General features: G+C 44.5%; 1 protein-coding gene across 1 annotated transcript in view; it reads left to right on the forward strand.

Annotated features, from left to right (window-relative positions):
• The window catches only part of LOC134289907 (uncharacterized), a 36,939-nt gene that overhangs the window by 4,111 nt on the left and 11,208 nt on the right, over window positions 1-21,620 (forward strand). The window contains exon 2 of the mRNA XM_062856629.1: window positions 15,636-17,369. Within this exon, the coding sequence (XP_062712613.1) occupies window positions 15,636-17,369 (1,734 nt within the window). The remainder of the gene's footprint in view (window positions 1-15,635; window positions 17,370-21,620) is intronic.

Here is a 21,620-nt window from a genome sequence, read left to right on the forward strand (position 1 = left end):
TTGCCCCCCCTGAAGCAGTCGCATCGGTGGTACCAGGGGGATCGAGGCGACAAGGTGTAGCAGAGTTTTTCCAATCGGTTTTCTCTGCTCGGGAGGTTGGGAGGAAAAAAAAAAAAAACACACACACACACACGATACGATACGATTAAGTGGCCGCGGAGAGGAAGTCCCGGTAGCGGTGCTATCGTGGCGTCGGTCTACTGGGTTGGATCCGAGCCCGCGGTTGGAAAGGGGTCCCCGGCAAGGGTCGGGGTAGGTGAGATCCTGCTGTCTGCAACCTACGGGTGCATCTGATAGGGCCTGAAGGGTAGTGATACCCTTCCTTACGGGCAGGTCAGATCGGGTTGCACGTGGGCATCAGTTCTTGATGTCCGCTCAGCAGTAGGGCGCGGGCGGGGTTGACCCTGCCCGCCTTCCGAGGACAAAGGGAGTGGCGAGGACCACTCGGGAAACTGGCTAAGCGCCAGCATGCTACCGTGATGGACTCTCCAAAGCGAGTCATCGATGTTCGTTGCTGCAGGCTACGCAACTAACCTTGTGGGTGCGATGTGCACTAGCCCCTCTCTGAAGCAATACCTTCTTGGTGGTTCCGGAGAGACGTAGGGTTTGGCGACCATAGGAATGGTTTAGTGGGTACGAGGAGAGAGTAGTCCTGGATTTTACTTTTGTTGTAGAAGATGACCTGTCAGACCTACACTACCCTAACCTTCTGTTAGGGTGTCTGTTGAGCAGATTATCCCCCTTTGGTTTAGAAGGAAAAAATAAAACACACACACACACCCACACACACACACACACACACACACACACACACACACACACACACACACACACACACACACACACACACACGGTGTGCCCGGCCTTTAAGAAAGCCGCAGTGAACAACAAATCACAGTGCAGGTAACGCAGCTGAACCTGAACCACTGTGATGCGGCTCAGCAACTGCTTTATCAGACGGTTTCTGAGTGGGAGACGGATATCGCCATCATTTCGGACCCATACCGAGTACCCGCCGGCAACGGCAACTGGGCCTCGGATGGGACCAGGAAAATGGCGGTGATATGGACGACGGGTAAATACCCCGTGCAGGAGTTGGTGTCTACTACCTACGAGGGCTTCGTGGTCGCCAAAGTAAACGGGGTCTTCTTCTGTAGCTGTTATGCGCCTCCGCGGTGGCCGATCGAGCGGTTCACGCAAATGCTGAACCGCTTAACGACCGTGCTAACAGGGCGAAGGCCGGTGGTAATAGCGGGCGACTTCAATGCCTGGGCTGTGGAATGGGGAAGCCGTTTCACGAACCAGCGGGGTCAGATCCTGCTAGAAACACTGGCCATCTTAGATGTCGACTTGGCTGACGTCGGTACCAAGAGTACTTATAGTCGAAATAGAGCGGAGTCAATTATTGACGTGACCTTTTGTAGTCCTGGCCTAACAAGTAGTCCGAACTGGAGAGTAGATGATGGCTACACTCACAGCGACCACCTAGCGGTTTGCTACAGTATCGACTACAACAACAGCAGACAGCGGATAGAAGAAGAGGCGGCTAGGCCAAGGCCAAGCCCTCGTAGGTGGAAGACATCATACTTCGACGAAGAGGTATTTAGGGAAGCGCTCCGCCGTGAGCGAAACTTAATCGGTTTAGACGGCGACGAGCTGGTAGCGTTGCTCTCACGTGCGTGTGATGCGACCATGCCTAGGCGAGTCCACCCTAGAAATGGGAGGCCACCGGCTTACTGGTGGACCGACGCGATTGCGGACCTGCGCCGCGCCTGCCTACGGGCTAGGCGGCGGATGCAGCGAGCACGATCAGAGGAAGAGCGAAACGAACGGCGGGTGGTGTTCGCCGCTGCAAAAGCCGCGCTCAAGACCGAGATAAGAGCAAGAAAAAAGGTCTGCTTCGAGGGTCTCTGTCAGAGTGCCAATACGAACCCGTGGGGTGATGCCTACAGGATCGTTATGGCCAAGACGAGAGGTGTGATGGCTCCTACAGAGCAATCTCCAGAGATGTTGGAGGGGATCATTGGAGGACTTTTTCCGCGTCATGATCCTAGTCCTTGGCCTCCTTTCGTAGGACAGCCGGGGACTGGGGCTGGCGATGAGGAAAGGGTCACCGATGTGGAACTTGCGGGGATAGCTAAGTCCCTTAGCGTAGGTAAGGCCCCAGGTCCGGACGGAGTTCCGAACCTGGCCTTAAAAGTAGCTATTGCAGAAGCTCCCGAGATGTTCAGGTCTGCTATGCAGAAATGCCTGGACGAGGGAGTTTTCCCAGAAGCTTGGAAGAGGCAGAGCCTGGTACTATTGCCAAAGGCGGGGAAACCATCCGGAGACCCGTCGGCATATAGACCAATATGCTTGATTGACACGGCGGGGAAGGTGCTCGAAAAGATCATCCTCAATAGAATGTTGAAGTTCACTGAGGGCGTAAATGGTCTCTCGAGTAACCAGTATGGCTTCCGGAAGGGGAGGTCCACCGTAGACGCTATCTTGTCGGTTACAAAAACCGCCGAGAAAGCACTCGAGCCTAAGAGGAGGGGAATTCGCTTCTAAGGGGTAGTGACTCTGGATGTAAGGAATGCATTTAATAGCGCCAGTTGGGCTGCTATTGCCGATGCGCTCCTGCGTCTGGGCATACCGGAGTACTTGTACAAGATTCTCGGAAGCTACTTCCAGAATCGCGTACTAGTTTACGACACGGAGGTGGGTCGGAAGTGCTTTCACATAACCTCAGGAGTCCCGCAAGGTTCCATCCTGGGTCCGGTGTTATGGAATGTCAGGTACGACGAGGTGTTGAGGTTAGAGTACCCAGTGGGAGTGGTGATTGTTGGATTTGCCGACGATATTACGCTCGAAGTCTACGGTGAAACGATCGAGGAGGTGAAGTTGACTACCGACCACTCGATCAAGGTTGTGGAGGCGTGGATGCGGTCCAGAAAACTGGAGCTGGCTCACCACAAGACAGAAGTGACGGTTGTTAACAACATGCAGTCGGCGCAGCAGACGGAGATCAGTGTAGAAGAGTGCACTATCCTGTCGAAGCGCTCTGTCAAGCACTTGGGCGTGATGATCGACAATAAGCTTACCTTCGGTAACCATGTCGATTATGCCTGTAAAAGAGCCTCCACAGCTATTGCGGCACTGTCCCGGATGATGTCCAATAGCTCAGCGGTGTACGCCAGTAAGCGCAAGCTTCTGGCTAGTGTTGCTACGTCCATACTTAGGTATGGCGGCCCGGCGTGGGGTACCGCGCTAAGTACTGAATGCTACCGACGGAAGCTGGAAAGTACTTACAGGCTTATGTGTCTGAGGGTTGCAAGCGCGTACCGTACCGTGTCACACGACGCTCTCTGTGTCATTACTGGTATGGTGCCCATCAGCATTCTTATCAGTGAGGACATGGAGTGCTTCGAAATGCGCGGCACAAGAGGCATACGCAAGACTGTCAGGATGGCCTCTATGGTCAAATGGCAGCGCGCGTGGGACAGTTCCACCAGTTCCACCCTTCCTTACGGGCAGGTCAGATCGGGTTGCACGTGGGCATCAGTTCTTGATGTCCGCTCAGCAGTAGGGCGCGGGCGGGGTTGACCCTGCCCGCCTTCCGAGGACAAAGGGAGTGGCGAGGACCACTCGGGAAACTGGCTAAGCGCCAGCATGCTATCGTGATGGACTCTCCAGAGCGAGTCATCGATGTTCGTTGCTGCTAGGCTACGGCAGCTAACCTTGAGGGTGAGATATGCACTAGCCCCTCTCTGAAGCAATACCTTCTTGGTGGTTCCGGAGAGACGTAGGGTTTGGCGACCATAGGAATGTGTTTTAGTGGGTCGAGGAGAGAGTAGTCCTGGCTTCTACCGGCATTGTAGAAGACGGCCTTAACCGCACACTACCCTAACCTTCCTGTTAGGGTGTCTGATGAGCAGCTCTATCGAAATTTTATTTTTGGAGTGAACATATAGCCTTTCGGTACACCTTGGTGTACGAGAAAGGCAAAAAAACACTAACACAGGTTCGCGCGCGGACGGACCCGGGGTCAAAAAATTAAATAATAAGTTATGTTTTAAAAATATTTACAAGCGCACTGTTACGCACGTCCGAACACAAAGGTGGTTCGACTAAGACTGACCCTATTTATATGGAAAACGTTTTCTGGTCAAAACTGATCATCGTCCTCTAGTATACTTATTTTATATGAAAGAACCTTCGTCTAAATTGACACGAATGAGAACAGATTTAGAGGACTTCACTTTTGATATTGAATACATTAAAGGCAAAAATAACGCCGGCCCCGATGCCCTTTCACGCGTCATTATCAATTCTGAGGAACTTAAGAGAATGTTCGTCTTAGCAGTTCAGACAAGGTCTAAGACAAAACAAAAACATCTGCAAAGTTTACCAACAGATAATAATGCAATTGAGATTGATCACCTCAAAGCTTATGAGTGTTTCAACAATGTACATGCCAAACAACCAAAGCTAGTATTTGAAGTGCAAAATCAAAAACTTACAATTAAAATAACATCTAAGACAAAGAAAAGGGAATTAGCATTAGTGCAACATACCTGTAATGGAAATATTATTGATGTCGACAGAAGTATTGAAAAGATAAACAATATGGCCAAAAGATTACATATAAAGAAGCTAGCGCTTGAATTCAGCAGCATTTTATTTTCCTATATGAACGTTCAACATTTTAAAGATTGCTGCAATAAATTGCTTAAAGACGTCGAAATCATACTTTATAAAAAAGCAAAAGTAATTACCAATAAAGATGACATTATTAAATTGATAGCCGAAAACCACAATACCCCTTTGGGAGGTTATGTAGGTATCAATAAGCTATTGATAAAACTAAGAAGAGACTATTATTGGGTAAATATGAAGTCTACACTTACCAATTATGTAAAAAACTGCATTTCGTGCAAACGAAACAAACATGGAAAACGAACAAATGAAGAATTTGTCCATACTACAACACCTACTAAAGTGTTCGACCTGATATCAGTCGACACTGTAGGGCCTTTCACTAAAAGTAATAACAGTAACCGTTATGCAATAACGATACAATGCGATTTATCTAAATGTTTAAAATATAAACGACTCATAAGAAAGTGATCTTTCGTCATAAATAATTTCAAAAGTCCCAGTGAAGAAACAGGGGTGTAAGCAATAATAAATAACAAAAGTTCCATAAACAAATAAAAAAAATGCATAAATAAATCAAAAGTTTCCATAAATAATTGATTTTTGAGCAATAAAAAACGTCAAAAATGCAATGAATAATTCAACTGTTGCAATAAAAAAAGCCAATTTTCCCACCAAAAAACTTCGAATTTTCCATAAATAAATTCGATTTTTCCATATTAAATTAAAAAGTTCACAATAAAAAAATATCAAAAAAGCAATAAATAATTCAAAAAGTGCAATAACAAAAAAATAAATTATCAATAAATGTCAAAAAACGAGCAATAAACGTAAATGCATTTTGAGTCAAAAAAATACATAGACCATGCGGCGAAGCCGCATAGAGGATTGAGGAACTGAGGCGGCAGAAGGCCGCTGAAGTTTCCGATATACGATGCACCGCAACTGCATCGATTCGGTTCTAGGCAAACCACAGATTCAAGAATTTGCCCGGTATAATGCAAACATAGATGTTATCCCTTTTTTAGGTCCGACGAGCGATAGCGAGTTCGGACAGCAAGCAATTGCTCGATAAATTGCAATCATAGTTACGCAAGCTTTTCAGTCGTTTCAGTCATATAAGTGCGATTCAGCATTTCACTGTCTCATACTTTCCTGCATTTGTTTTTCATGGGTAATTTCGTCATTTTTTATTGAATTTTTTGAATTTTTTATTGCTTTTTCGGTGTTTTTTTATTGTGAATTTTATAATTTATTATGGAAAAATCGGATTTATTTATGGAAAATTCGAAGTTTTTTGGTGAGATAATTGGCTTTTTTTATTGCAACAGTTGATTTAATTATTGCATTTTTGACGTTTTTAATTGCTCAAAAATCAATTATTTATTGAAACTTTTGATTTATTTATGCATTTTTCTATTTTTTTATGGAACTTTTGTTATTTATTACTGCTTACACCTCTGTTTCTTCACTGGGACTTTTCGAATTATTTATGGGAAATTTTGTATTTATTATGGAACGTTTAATTGTCTGCCTTATCTAAATACGTAGTTATATCTCCTATAGTTGATAATCAAGCCAGTACATTGGCTAAAGCTTTCGTAGAATCTTTTATTCTTATATATGGCTGCCCAAAATCTATTAAAACGGATATGGCGACAGAGTATGAAAATGAAATTTTTAATGATGTATGTAAGATATTGTCCATAGATCAAAAATTTGCCACAGCCTACCATCCTCAAACAGTTGGGAGTCTTGAACGAAATCATCGTTTTCTGAATGAGTATTTGAGACATTTCATCAATGAAGAACGTGACGATTGGGACTCCTGGTTACCATACTACATATTCTGTTAAAACACTTCACCACACACTGATCATGAGTTCTCACCATTTGAACTAGTTTTCGGAAAAAATGTCAATGTTCCATCTTCCTTTAAAGATTCAACTAACATTGAGCCAGTTTACAAACATGAAAATTACTATGCAGAGCTTAAATTCAGAATACAGAAATCTATTATCAAAGCAAAAGAAATGTTAGACAAAAACAAAACCAGAAGGATCGAAAATCAAGATAAAGTAGCGAACCCAATTGATTTAAAGATACCGTCAAATGGGGTAACTTGCAACACTTTTCGACTTTGAAGCAATATCATTGAAAATCTAAACATTTGAAACATCCTGTGAAGCATCGTGTACGCTAATTACCCCGAGTAGAATACTATGCAGCACTTGGTTTACCAAAATACGTTGCCACCTCATCAGGAGGTGCGAAATACATGCTTGTTGCAAGTTTCCCCATCTGTGGGGTAACTTGCAACATAGGACATGAAGCCAAGTTAGCTATCATTAAACAGCACTAACATTCTAATATATAGTCGTATTGTAAATGTTTGATGTTATGCATGAAACATACCATGAAAAGATGTACACTAACCAATTGACATATAATTTTTCATGAAAGGATTGATAGTTATTGCAAGCGAGAGTATATCGTTGAGCAACAGGTCTCACGTCCCTCAAACACAAAATATATACGATTCTCGTGACTTAGCACTCATTACAAAATGTCAACAATTATTATTGTCATTTCTTGAATAGGTAGAGTGAGTCATCTTCAAGTAGTTTTCAGTTTGAAGTGGTGTTTGGCAATTTCAGCTGAATTAACATGATTGAAACACACCTATTCTACTTTGTAATTGTCAAACTCGCTAATTTGGGTATTGAACTGAAATAATTTACTCCATCCATTCAGAATTGATGTTGATGATTGCTTTACAGCGTTCATAAACAAAAATTGAACTTTTAACATGATGAAACATGAATGAAACTTTAAAATGTGGTATTTCCTAACAATGTTTGAAGGTCACGTGCAAAAAAATGTTAAAAATGAATTGTCATTTGAAAATAACCGCGTTACGTAATCAATAAATGATCCATTTCGGTTATTTCTGTCAATAATATCGTGAAATGAAGATAAATAATAGAAGGTTTCGTCAAATTCAACTGTTGCAAGTTACCCCACAGTGGTTGTCGAATATAATAATGATTTTTTGCATTACTTAGTCGATAAGTTTATCAAACTTTTATCGTTTAGCTAAGCTTACTATTAGGTACCCTAACTGCAAGCAAGGTCATCAGACTTATCGCACTTACCATAAGGGAGAGGTCAAGCACGATTTTCATACTTGTTTTTATGGCATAAAATGAGCAATCCGTTTTAACAGTGTAGTTAAACCATAAACAAAGAAACAAAGCTAATTTTAATACTAAATCAACCTTTATACACATAATCTCTATAACCGAAAAAGTAGGGCATACTAGTTTTCATTATTATTAGAAAATGCTTCACATTTAGTGTATGTCATCGTGTTGCAAGTTACACCGCTGTTGCAAGTAACCCCGTTTGACGGTACATGATAAAGTTTGACTAAAAATTGAGAATTGCAGAAAATTAGATCCTCTTTATTCAGGTCCATTTATAGTTACCACTATCAATCATCCAAATATCATAATTAAAAATTACGCGTCAGGAGAGTCTCAAACCGTTCATAAAAATAGAGTAATACATTATTAAAATCCACATAATTTGTAACCAAATTTTGTCTATCAGGAGGAAGGATATTGTGCAAACAAGTGCGCTAAACAAAATTTTAAAAATCATGTCTGTTAAAGATAAGCTAAGTTAAGTAAAACTAACAAATCCGAGCCTAATCTTTTAAAAAAATTAGAAACGAAAAAAATAAGTGTAAAAAGAGATGGAGTTCAACTATAAGTTGAGACGTGAGAAATTCGGTTAGTTACCTAAAATAAGTGTTTAGTTGTATAACAGCATTTGAAAACAAAATATTGTAAAAAAATGAAATTGTAATCTTTTATATACAGGTTAGGCATTTGGAGTGTCTTTAAATAATTTCACAACATTCAGGGCAGCAGGGACGGATGTCCTGGGGCCTGACGCAACCCCCCCCCCCCGCTTGCGAGTCAGCCGCGTAGTTGCCGGCTAAGAATAGGACTACTAACCCCAATTCAAGGGGTCAAGCGACCCGTGCCGAGGAATGAGTGATCGAGGGGGTGAAAAAGATGCTCGATCTTTAACGGAGCCTGTGGGGTACCTGGGCACCCCCCCCTCACAGTAAGCTGTCCCTTACCGCGTTAATGCAGAGCTCTGGCGTGGTGGACGTTCTTTCTCGTGCAACTCGTAGGAATTTTTTTTCCTCCCCTGTTGGGGAATTTAAGCCACTGCGTCCAATAAGCTGAACTTTTGTGGCACGTAGGAATACATTATGAGCAAAAATTCTAAAAATACCAACATAGGTGGAAGAAGTGGTGCGATCAACCCCTTCGCAAGAAGCGGGTTGATGAGGTCTCCGACAAGGAGAAGTGAGCAGTCAGGTGCTGGAAGCCGCTCACGTAGCTCAAGCGTGGGAGCTCCTGTCCACTCTACGGCAAGCCAACCGGCGGAGGTCATGGACGGAGCGTGGTTGCTGAGGGCCATCAGCCAAGAAGTAGGAAAAGGACGGCCCGCATTAGAGGTTGCTGAGCACCAGCTTGGCAAAATCATCGACTTTGCGACAACTAAGTCGAATATAAGCAAGAACCTGAAAACGGCCTTGCTTCGACTTAGAGCGTCTGTCGATGAGGCCAAGCAGGAGCAGGCGGTACTCGCGTTGCTGACTGCTGCAGCGGCGGAATCCGCAAAGGAGAAGGCGTCGAAGTTTACACAAACGGAGGCATTCTCCTTCGCGGGTAGTCCGAAGAGTGTGGAAGCGAATGTTCGTGACAAACGTGACAAGCATTCGCAGAAGCGGGCGAGGCAGCCGTCAGGTGAGGAGCTGTCTGGCGGCGCCCGCAAGGCCAGGCGTATAATAACCCCTAAAGTCGGTATTATGGCCGGAGAGTCGGACCCCAGCCAGGGTTCCCGGAAAGCTGGGAAGGGTGGGCCTGAAAAGGCTGGCCCGTCCCGGAACGATGGGAACAAGGGGTTGCGACCATTGGTGGGCCCTCAGCAGCCACAGAGCAGGGCGATCCAAGGAGAGGACCCTTCTTAGACAAAGGTAGAGCGGAAGAGGAAGAAGAAGGTGAATCCGCAGGTAGAAGTGCAGGACGCCAAGCCAAGGCGTAGGAGGGCAGGTGCCAGGCGCGAGAAAGGCGACGCTATCGTCATCAAGACGGAACAGTCTAAGTACTCGGACGTCTTGAAGACGATGCGAAGCGACGCCAAGGTTGAGGGTCTTGGAGCCGACGTACGCAGTATTAGACGTACTCGTACGGGCCAGATGATCCTGGAGCTGAAGCGCCAGAAGGAACACAAGGGCGCCACCTACAAGAGCCTGGCAGAAGAGGTCCTTTGTGAGGGTGTGCAGGTGAGGGCTCTGACACATGAGGCGACTCTGAAGGTCAAAGACATTGACGAGATCACCGAAGTGGAAGAGCTCGCCACGGCACTGCGGCAACAGTGCGATGTGCAGGTGGCCGCCGCAGCCGTTAAACTACGGAGAGGGCCAGCAGGGACACAGATAGCTTTGGTTCAGCTACCTGTGGCGGATGTTAAAAAGTCCGTTAAAGTAGGGAATATAAAGGTGGGCTGGTGTGTATGCCACCTGACATTCCACGAGCCACCAAATGTTTGCTTCAGGTGTCTGGAACCAGGACACAAGTCGTGGGACTGTAAAGGCCCCGACAGGCGCAAACTGTGTAGGCGATGCGGCGCTGAAAATCATAAGGCCCAAAGCTGCACGAGTCCGCCCATCTGCATGATCTGTACCGGGAAAACCTCGAAAAACAGACATCCGATGGGTGGTCCAAGGTGCCCGGCCTTTAAGAAAGCCGCAGTGAACAACAAATCACAGTGCAGGTAACGCAGCTGAACCTGAACCACTGTGATGCGGCTCAGCAACTGCTTTGTCAGGCGGTTTCTGGGTGGGAGACGGATATCGCCATCATTTCGGACCCATACCGAGTACCCGCCGGCAACGGCAACTGGGCCTCAGATGGGACCAGAAAAATGGCGGCGATATGGACGACGGGTAAATACCCCGTTCAGGAGTTGGTGTCTACTACCTATGAGGGCTTCGTGGTCGCCAAAGTAAACGGGGTCTTCTTCTGTAGCTGTTATGCGCCTCCGCGGTGGCCGATCGAGCAGTTCACGCAAATGCTGGACCGCTTAACGACCGTGCTAACAGGGCGAAGGCCGGTGGTAATAGCGGGCGACTTTAATGCCTGGGCCGTGGAATGGGGAAGCCGTTTCACGAACCAGCGGGATCAGATCCTGCTAGAAACACTGGCCATCTTAGATGTCGACTTGGCTAATGTCGGTACCAAGAGTACCTTTAGTCGAAACGGAGCGGATTCAATTATTGACGTGACCTTTTGTAGTCCTGGCCTAACAAATAGTTTGAACTGGGGAGTAGATGATGGCTACACTCACAGCGACCACCTGGCGGTTCGCTACAGTATCGACTACAGTAACAGCAGACAGCGGATAGAAGAAGAGGCGGCTAGGCCAAGACCAAGCCCTCGCAGGTGGAAGACATCATACTTCGACGAAGGGGTATTTAGGGAGGCGCTCCGCCGTAAGCGAAACCTAATCGGTTTAGACGGCGACGAGCTGGTAGCGGTGCTCTCACGTGCGTGTGATGCGACCATGCCTAGGCGAGTCCACCCTAGAAATGGGAGGCCACCGGCTTACTGGTGGACCGACGCGATTGCGGACCTGCGCCGCGCCTGCCTACGGGCTAGGCGGCGGATGCAGCGAGCACGATCAGAGGAAGAGCGAAACGAACGGCGGGTGGTGTTCGCCGCTGCAAAAGCCGCGCTTAAGACCGAGATAAGAGCAAGCAAAAAGGCCTGCTTTGAGGGTCTCTGTCAGAGTGCCAATACGAACCCGTGGGGTGACGCCTACAGGATCGTTATGGCCAAGACGAGAGGTGTGGTGGCTCCTACAGAGCAATCTCCAGAGATGTTGGAGGGGATCATTGGAGGACTTTTTCCGCGTCATGATCCTAATCCTTGGCCTCCTTTCGTAGGACAGCCGGGGACTGGGGCTGGCGATGAGGAGAGGGTCACCGATGTGGAACTTGTGGGAATAGCTAAGTCCCTTAGCGTAGGTAAGGCCCCAGGTCCGGACGGAGTTCCAAACCTGGCCTTAAAAGTAGCCAGGCTCCCAAGATGTTCAGGTCTGCTATGCAGAAATGCCTGGACGAGGGAGTTTTCCCAGAAGCTTGGAAGAGGCAGAGCCTGGTACTATTGCCAAAGGCGGGGAAACCACCCGGAGACCCGTCGGCATATAGACCAATATGCTTGATTGACACGGCGGGGAAGGTGCTCGAAAAGATCATCCTCAATAGAATGTTGCGGTTCACCGAGGGTTAAAATGGTCTTTCGAGTAACCAGTACGGCTTCCGGAAGGGGAAGTCCACCGTAGACGCTATCTTGTCGGTTACAAAAACTGCCGAGAAAGCACTCGAGCATAAGAGGAGGGGAATTCGCTTTGGCGCGGTAGTGACTCTGGATGTAAGGAATGCGTTTAATAGCGCCAGCTGGTCTGCTATTGCCGATGCGCTTTTGCGTCTGGGGATACCGGAGTACCTGCACAAGATTCTCGGAAGTTACTTTCAGAATCGTGTTCTAGTCTACGACACAGAGGTGGGTCGGAAGTGCTTTCACATAACCTCAGGAGTCCCGCAAGGTTCCATCCTGGGTCCGGTGTTATGGAATGTCATGTACGTCGAGGTGTTGAGGTTCCCTGATAAAAATATACAATAAAATCGCCATAAACTTCCATTGAATAATGATAAAGTTGATTGTTCAACAACAAATCATATTGTGGACGTATTTTCCTGCTGAAAATTATTAATTGGAACTACAATATGTGCACAATAAAATGAATGGCACTAGAGATTTCAATAATAAAAACACCATAAATTGAATGGTAGTTGACTTGAATTTGCTCCAGAAAATTTGGATTTTTTTATGGTAAAGATACATAACAACCCCCATTTTCTATTGTAAAAGTGACATTTACAATACATACTATGGTGGAAAACCATAGGGTCTGTTGTTCCTCTATCGTTTTAAACAATTGAAATCATGGATATTACCATTCATTTCAGCGTGTTGTAACAATACATTTATTTATTTATTTATTTACTACAATTTATTGCGCAACTTAAGGCCATTGCCTTTTAATATGTTACATTGAAAATACATTGCTGGTAGATAGTTAAGTGCGATTTGCAAATAATGAATTGTACAAACATTATCTGTTTTGCTTTTAACCATTAATTACATTTAAAGTACTCGATACATTCCCTCCTAAACGCAGCTTCTGAAGTTTGTAGGGTTAGATTATTAGGTAGTGAATTCCATGTAGCAACGCCTCTGACGAAGAAAGAATATCCGTACTTTGCAGTTCGATGACACGTGGCATGGAAAATTTCTGACAACGAGTATTCCGTAAAGGTCTCAATTTGCTGAATAAATAGTCAGGTTGTCGAGATTTGAGTAGTTGAAAAATCAGCAAACAACATCTCATTTTCCCAAAATTTTCGAACGGGCATCCAATTAACTTTGCTTGTAGATGCGAAACATGTTGAAACCTAGTCAGGTTGAACACAAATCGTATGCATGAATTCAAAGCAACTTTCAATTTATTGAAAAACAATGATGAAGCCTGTGTTAGTAAGAAATCACATGAAATAAAATGAGGAAGTATTAATGCTTTGAATAGTTTCAATTTAGTTTCAACGTTCAAAAAATTAGCACAAAGTTGAAATGATCGTAATTTACCATATATTTTTCCACACTGCTCGGCTAGGAATTTGTCCCATTCAAAATTTTCCTGTATTTTTACTCCTAAGCTGGACGCTGAGTTAACAAGCAGCAAATTAGTGCCATTCAATAGAAGATCAGGTTTTCTAGCGGATCCAACGTGGTCTGTTAAGAACATTGCATACGACTTATTGACATTTAAAGACAACCGATTAGTGGCTGACCATTGAGCTATGCGATCCAAGTCTTCGTTTACTCGCATGGTAATATCTGCAACATTCAAATCTGAACAATTGAAATAAAGCTGTACATCATCAGCATATAAATGAATCCTGCAATATTTAAGTATGTTGGGAAGGTCATTTACATACAGAGAAAACAGTATAGGACCTAAGACGGAGCCTTGTGGTACTCCTGAGGTTATTGGTAGAAAGGTAGACAGACCATCGTTACAATATACGGCTTGATAACGATCAACTAGGTAGGAGTGGATAAGCTGGACAGCGTCATTCGAAAACCCGAATTTGAATGCTAGTTTTTTGCATAGTCGATTATGTGACACAGTATCAAACGCCTTTGAGAAATCTAACAATATCAAAACAACAGGGCTACCGCCATCCAGAATTAGTCCTATATCGTCCAGAACCTTAAGCATCACGGTTTTAGTTCCATGCTTTGGTCTGTATCCTGATTGGTTGTCATTTAACAGTTTATATTCGAAGACATAGCTACACATTTGAATTTTGATAATGCGTTCAAATGCTTTGGAGAGAACACTCAATATGCTTATAGGACGAAAGTTTTCGATTAAATTACCGGTTGCTTTTGTCTTGATAGGAATTATTTTAGAGTATTTCCATGACGATGGAAATGTATGTGTTCTTATAATGTTGTTAAACAAAAAGGTAACCTGATCTATGCATAACGGTAGGATAACCTTTAGAAATCTAGGAGATATGTTATCTAAGCCAACTGCATTAGATGTAATTTCGTAAACGGCATTTACGACATCAACTGCACTAATTTCTTCAAAATTGAAAGAACGTTGTTGCGCATAAGGGAAAAATGGACAGTTATTTTCAGACATCAAATAATTACTGACTGTTGTATCTCTATGATCTTTTTTTATCAGGGTTAGAGTATCCAGTGGGAGTGGTGATTGTCGGATTTGTCGACGACATTACGCTCGAAGTCTACGGTGAAACTATCGAGGAGGTAAAGTTGACTGCCAACCACTCGATCAAGGTTGTGGAGGCGTGGATGCGGTCCAGAAAACTGGAGCTGGCTCACCACAAGACAGAGGTGACGGTTGTTATCAACCTGAAGTCGGAACAGCAGACGGAGATCAGTGTAGGAGAGTGTACTATCCTGTCAAAGCGCTCCGTCAAACACTTGGGCGTGATGATCGACGATAAGCTTACCTTCGGTAGCCACGTCGATTATGCATGTAAAAGAGCCTCCACAGCTATTGCGGCACTGTCCCGGATGATGTCCAATAACTCTGCGGTGTACGCCAGTATGCGCAAGCTTCTGGCTAGTGTTTCTACGTCCATACTTAGGTATGGCGGCCCGGCGTGGGGCACCGCGCTAAGTACTAAATGCCGGCGCTGGACACCTTCACGTTCGCCTGCCCCTCGAATACCGATATAACGCAATATCAGGTCCCGACAAAGCGACAAGTGCTCCGGATCATTATGAGCGTTTTTGACCCCTTGGGATTAATAGCCCATTACACCATACATGGAAAAATAATTATGCAGCACATATGGAGAGCAGGAACTAATTGGGACGAACCTATTCCGGAATGCCTGCAACAGAGCTGGGCTGCATGGCAATCCTGCCTGGAACACCTGAACAAAATACAAATTCCCCGATGTATACTTGGCCATACCCGTACAGATCAAGATAGATCGTCGGAATTGCACGCGTTCGTTGATGCCAGTCAACACGCTTATGCGTGCGCTATTTATCTACGGACGATTGGCGAATCAGGTGTACAGTGTTCCCTAATCATTGCCAAAACTAAAGTAGCCCCGCTGAAACCAGTTTCCATACCACGGTTAGAGCTCCAGGCTGCATTGATTGGAGCCCGGTTGATGGACCATGTGTGCAAAAATCTAACATTACCGGTACGACGGCGAATGTTTTGGTCGGACTCATCCACAGTACTCTCTTGGATCCATGCAGATAGTTTTCGCTACCATCAATACGTTGCTCTACGGGTAGGCGAAATTCTATCACTAACCAAGGCCAACGAATGGAAATACGTACCGTCAAAACTCAACGTGATCGATGATGCAACAAAATGGAAAGGCAATCCGGATTTCACCAAGGAAGGTGTTTGGTTCAGCGGGCCGAAGTTTCTTTGTCAAACTGAATCAGCATGGCCAGTTCAGCCGAAGACGAAGGAAACTACAGAAGAACAGATGGGTCATCTACTTCATCACCTAGAAGAATCGTCCGATACTGTCATCGATGTGAACCGATTTTCAAGTTGGCATCGTCTACTCCGGACGGCTGGATTTGTTTGTAGGGCAGTCAATAAGTGGAAGAACTTCAGAACAGAAGACCGATCGCAAGCCTGGTTGTCTTCTAAGGAATTCGTGGAAGCAGAGAATCTTCTATTGAAGCAAGTCCAGAAGGAAGCATTTGCGGTGGAATATCGTCTACTGGAGACAAGCAGTGACGGCACAATCAAGCCAATTGTGAACAAAGCCAGTTTGCTGTATAAGTTGTCTCCATTCTTGGACCAAGCCGGAGTTATACGGATGGGAAGCCGAATTGGAGCTGCTCCCTTTGTTCCATACGAAGCGAAATATCCCATCATTTTGCCGAAAAATCACAAAGTGACACGTCTTCTCACAGATAGCCATCACCGCCGTTTACTGCACGCCAATAACGAAACGGTGGTGAATGACATGAGGCAGCGATACTATATTCCAGCACTACGTCGCATTGTGAGAAAGGTGGTATCCGAATGTCAGTACTGTAAAAATTTGAAAGCTGTTCCTCAAGTTCCGCTAATGGCGCCTTTACCAAGAGCACGACTAACTGCTTTTGTGAAGCCCTTTGCGTACATTGGGGTCGACTATTTTGGCCCTATGTTAGTCACGGTAGGACGGAAGCAAGTTAAGCGCTGGATTGCCTTATTCACGTGTTTGAGCATAAGAGCAGTCCATATGGAGGTGGTACATAATTTATCGACCAGTTCGTGTATCAAGGCTTTTCGACGATTCGTGGCTCGACGCGGAGCACCTCTCGAGGTGTATAGCGACAACGGTACCTGTTTTGTTGGCGCGAACAGACAACTTCGGAAGGAGATACGGATGATCAACGAAGGTTGCGCAGGAACATTCACGAACGCCCGGACGAAATGGGTATTTAACCCACCCGCAGCACCACACATGGGTGGACTGTGGGAAAGAATGGTGCGATCGGTTAAAACTGCTATGCAGGCCATTGGATCGAGTCAACGCCATCCAAATGAGGAGACCTTCGAAACTATTGTCCTGGAGGCCGAATCAGTGGTCAATTCACGGCCCCTGACCTACATTGCACTTGAATCATCCGACCAGGAGGCGCTTACACCAAGCCATTTTCTTCTATATGGTACGCAGGGAGTTATCCAACCATCAGTTCAGCCGTTGCAGTATAGTTGCGCCCTCAGAGATAGTTGGACGTTGGCTCAGTGGACGATTGACGAATTTTGGCGTCGATGGATACGGGAATATCTACCGGTATTGACAAGGCGGTCCAAGTGGTTCGAGCGGGTGAAGCCGATTCAAGTGGACGATACGGTGATTGTGGTAGATGGCAATTCAGCGAGAAACGAATGGTTGAAGGGAAAAATAGTTGAGATTTTCGTTGCTCCAGATGGACAAGTGCGGAAAGCAAAGATTCAAACCACCAAGGGAATCCTCTTGAGACCGGCAGCTAAGATAGCAGTATTAGACGTTCGAGGTAGTGCCGGATCACACGGGTCGGGGGATGTTGCGGGAACCACTGGGTCGACAATGATAAATAGTGCGATCGGGCACTCCCTCATTTCTGTTGGACAAGATTGTCAGGCAAATACGTCAAACGATGATGATAAGCAGATTTGAGAAAAGTAAAAAAGTATGTGAATTCGATAACGCTATAATTTGAAGATTTTGTAGATTATTTGAAGTTGTTTTCTTAATAAGTTGAATTTGTACACTATTATAATGACAATAAGTAAGTAAGAATTTAATCCATGCAATGTGCCATCTCTTATTTGATCTGTAATCTAAATTTACAGTTATCGCCGATAGCAACCGCTAATAGATAGCCTAAAACTGTTCTTTTTGCTATAGAGTTTAGGACCAACACTGAAATGTAAGTATCCTCAAATGTAAACAACTGACCCTGAATTTAACGTAAATATAATTGCAGCTTTGAAGCTGTGCAGTAGCAGCTTGCGAAATTTCAGTTTTATTGGCAATATCGCAACAGTGCCTATCAGCATTCTTATCAGTGAGGACATGGAGTGCTTCGAAATGCGCGGCACAAGAGGCATACGCAAGACTGCCGGGATGGCCTCTATGGTCAAATGGCAGCGCGCGTGGGACAGTTCCACCAAAGGAACCTGGACCCATAGGTTGATACCGAGAGTAGATAATTGGATGAATAGGCGCCATGGGGAAGTTACATTCCACCTGACACAGGTCCTTACATGTCATGGTTGCTTCCGACAGTATCTACACCGTTTCGGGCATGCGGATTCTCCCGAATGCCCAACGTGCAATGGTTTAGAGGAAACGGCGGAACACGTTTTGTTCGTGTGCCCGCGTTTTTGCACAATGCGTGACTGCATGCTTGCCACATGCGGGGAGGACACAAACCCGGACAACTTGGTCCAGAGGATGTGTAGGGATGAGTTTGGCTGGAACGCCGTTTCAACGGCTATGGGTGACATCGTCTGAGAACTACAGAGGAGGTGGCGCGTGGACTCGGAGAGTGGCTAGTCCAGATGCAGTACAAGAGGTGGTCCAGGGATTCGGAGTCGGCTTCGTAGGTCATACCGGTGCCCTGCGGTCGAGATCGACCCTTACAACGATTAAGTGGCCGCGGAGAGGAAGTCCCGGTAGCGGTGCTGTCGTGGCGTCGGTCTACTGGGTTGGATCCGAGCCCGCGGTTGGAAAGGGGTCCCCGGCAAGGGTCGGGGTAGGTGAGATCCTGCTGTCTGCAACCTACGGGTGCATCTGATAGGGCCTGAAGGGTAGTGATACCCTTCCTTACGGGCAGGTCAGATCGGGTTGCACGTGGGCATCAGTTCTTGATGTCCGCTCAGCAGTAGGGCGCGGGCGGGGTTGACCCTGCCCGCCCTCCGAGGACAAAGGGAGTGGCGAGGACCACTCGGGAAACTGGCTAAGCGCCAGCATGCTACCGTGATGGACTCTCCAAAGCGAGTCATCGATGATCGTTGCTACAATCTACGCAGCTAACCTTGTGGGTGCGATGTGCACTAGCCCCTCTCTGAAGCAATACCTTCTTAGTGGTTCCGGAGAGACGTACACGGAGAGACGAAACTACCCAAAAGTGAGTTCTTTCCACCCAACTTCGGGGTTGCGTGCGTCAAGCCAATTTTGAGTTGATGGAATCCATGTTTTTGTTGGGTTGTTCCCGCTTGCTTCCATGTGAAAAAAATACCTAATTTTAAGTTTTTTCCACCCAACCGAAATTTTGACTAGGTTGTATTCACTCAAATTTGAGTACTGTGCTAGAAACTCAGTGTTGGCTTGACGCACGGAACTGCAAAAGTTGGGTTGTTTCTCTCTTCACTCTCTGACAACAATAGAAAGAGCGCATGAAAAGGGAGATGAAAAAGAACTCAAAATTGAGTTTAAAAGTACCTAATTTTGAGTTTTTCAGTTTCTCCGTGTAGGGTTTGGCGACCATAGGAATGGTTTAGTGGGTACGAGGAGAGAGTAGTCCTGGATTTTACGTTTGTTGTAGAAGACGGCCTATCAGACCTACACTACCCTAACCTTCTGTTAGGGTGTCTGTTGAGCAGATTATCCCCCTATGGTTTAGAAGGAAAAAAAATAATTTCACAAGTTCAATCATTTCTGTAGGGGAATGGTGTGATTGTCCTTATGATTATCATCTTTTTTTGTAAGCTTTCTTCTTTAAACATAAAATCATAAAATTATGTGTGACCATCATTGTATGGTGCACCTGAAAGCACGATAATGCAATTTAAGTATTTACTGTGAATGCAATATGCGCCCGGCTTAGACAGCCTCAGTCCAGACATGTTCTGCTGACAGCGGCGTTCCCACGAAAAGCGAGCCTTCGTTAACATGACACTCCAGGTATCATGTTCGTCCCAAAGTAATATGTGGGACAAAACGATATAAATACACCGATTTGAATAAAGAAAAAAACACTTGACTTTTATCAATCATACGGGTTTTACTTCTTTTGTTGCTAATAGTTGGACCGGGTAAACCGTAATCCTCTATTACACCAACAATAAGAGAAACTCCCTAAGTTTGGAAGTCTGTTTAAAAAGTATGAAAGCCAACTACTACAAGGAGTTCCTTTAGAAATCACTTCAGGATTTATTTCTCGACGATTCTCCAGGAATATCTCAAGAAAATCTCTTCTTAGAATTACTGCACAGCATTCTCCAGGTTCCCAGGGTATTTCCTTTTCGATTCCTTTAAGAATACTTCAAAAGTTCTTCTAGGGAAATTGTATCAGAGAGTTTTTCCACTAATACCATGCAGCATTGAGCAAGAATTTTTTTCAAGAATCCAGGATATCTCCAAGAGTTCTTCCAGGGTTTGTTCTAAGTCATCCTTCAACAATTCATTAGGGGAATTATTCAAGAATTAATTTAGTGCCTTTGTCTGCAATATCCCCACGAATTCCCAATGAATTGTTTTATGGATTGCTTCAGAAACTTCTTCATGATTCAATTTATAAATTCCTCAAAAAATTCTTTAAGAATACTTGCAGGGAATTTATCCGAAACTTCTCCAGGATTTTTTCCTTAAATTTTCAAAAAAAAATCCCATAAAATTCTTCTACAAATTCCTCCAAAGCCATCTCAGGAGTTTTTTTCTCACCCCTCTGTTGAGGAAATTAAACCACTGTGTCCAATTGACTGAACTTTTGTCGTGAATCTCAGGAGCCCCCCAGGGACTTTTCAAGCAGCTCCTCCAACCATTGTTTCTGGAGTTGTTTCAATAAAATTAAATCTCATCAGGAAATTTTTAAACATTCCTTTAGAAATTCTTTCAGGTAACCCTCGATGAATAACTCCTTCATGTTATATATGTGATTCCATAAAATACTTCTGGTAATATCTGTGGAATAATATCTCAAAGAACTCCCGGGCGAATCTCTAAAGGAATCCCTGTAAATATTTCTTAAAGGACCGCAGAAGGGATTCCAAAGAGAAACTTTCTATGCATTTCTTCGGTAATCTCTGACGATATTTTAAACGGGAATCCTTAGAAGAATTTTCGAAGGAATTGCTTAAAATTCTAAAAATAAAAATAAATATCATGGAAAGAATCCGTGAACTACCGAAGGAGTCTTAAGTGATATTTCAGAAGGAAACCTTTAGTATATGTTATAAGCTTTGAATGGAATCCATAGAGGAATTTCTGAGAGAATCCTTGGACGAATTTTTGAATAAATTGTATATCTAATTCCTGAAGATTATGTAAAAGAGACCCAAGGAATTTTCTGAAAAAAATCTAGAAAGAGTTGCTTAAGAAATTTTTGGAAACTCTCCCTCAGAAACCCTTGATGGAATTTCTACAAGGATTTATTAAAAAATATTTAGAAAAATTACAAGAGAAATCTTTTACCAAAATTCATGGAGGATCTTCGGAAAAAAATCCGGAGGAATCCATGAACATATTTTTAAAGGAATCCCTGAGGGGCTGTCTGGAGACATATTATATCTTTTGTAAAGGTTCTTAGAAATTTCTAAAGGAATATATGTTTCTTTTTCTAGAAATTGTTTCTGAAATATTTATAAATTTCTAAAAGAATCCGGAGAAAAAATCCTAATGGTATCCGTGGAAGAATTTCAGGAGGAATTACTGGTGAAATACGTAGAGGAATACCTGGAGGAACTCATGAACTATATGATTGTTTTCAGAATTCACTGAAAGAATACCTACTGGAAAAACTAATCAAAATCATGGAAGAACTTTTGAAGAATGTCCTGGG

This window comes from Aedes albopictus, chromosome 1 (assembly GCF_035046485.1).
Source record: "Aedes albopictus strain Foshan chromosome 1, AalbF5, whole genome shotgun sequence".
NCBI classification, from domain to species: domain Eukaryota; kingdom Metazoa; phylum Arthropoda; class Insecta; order Diptera; family Culicidae; genus Aedes; species Aedes albopictus.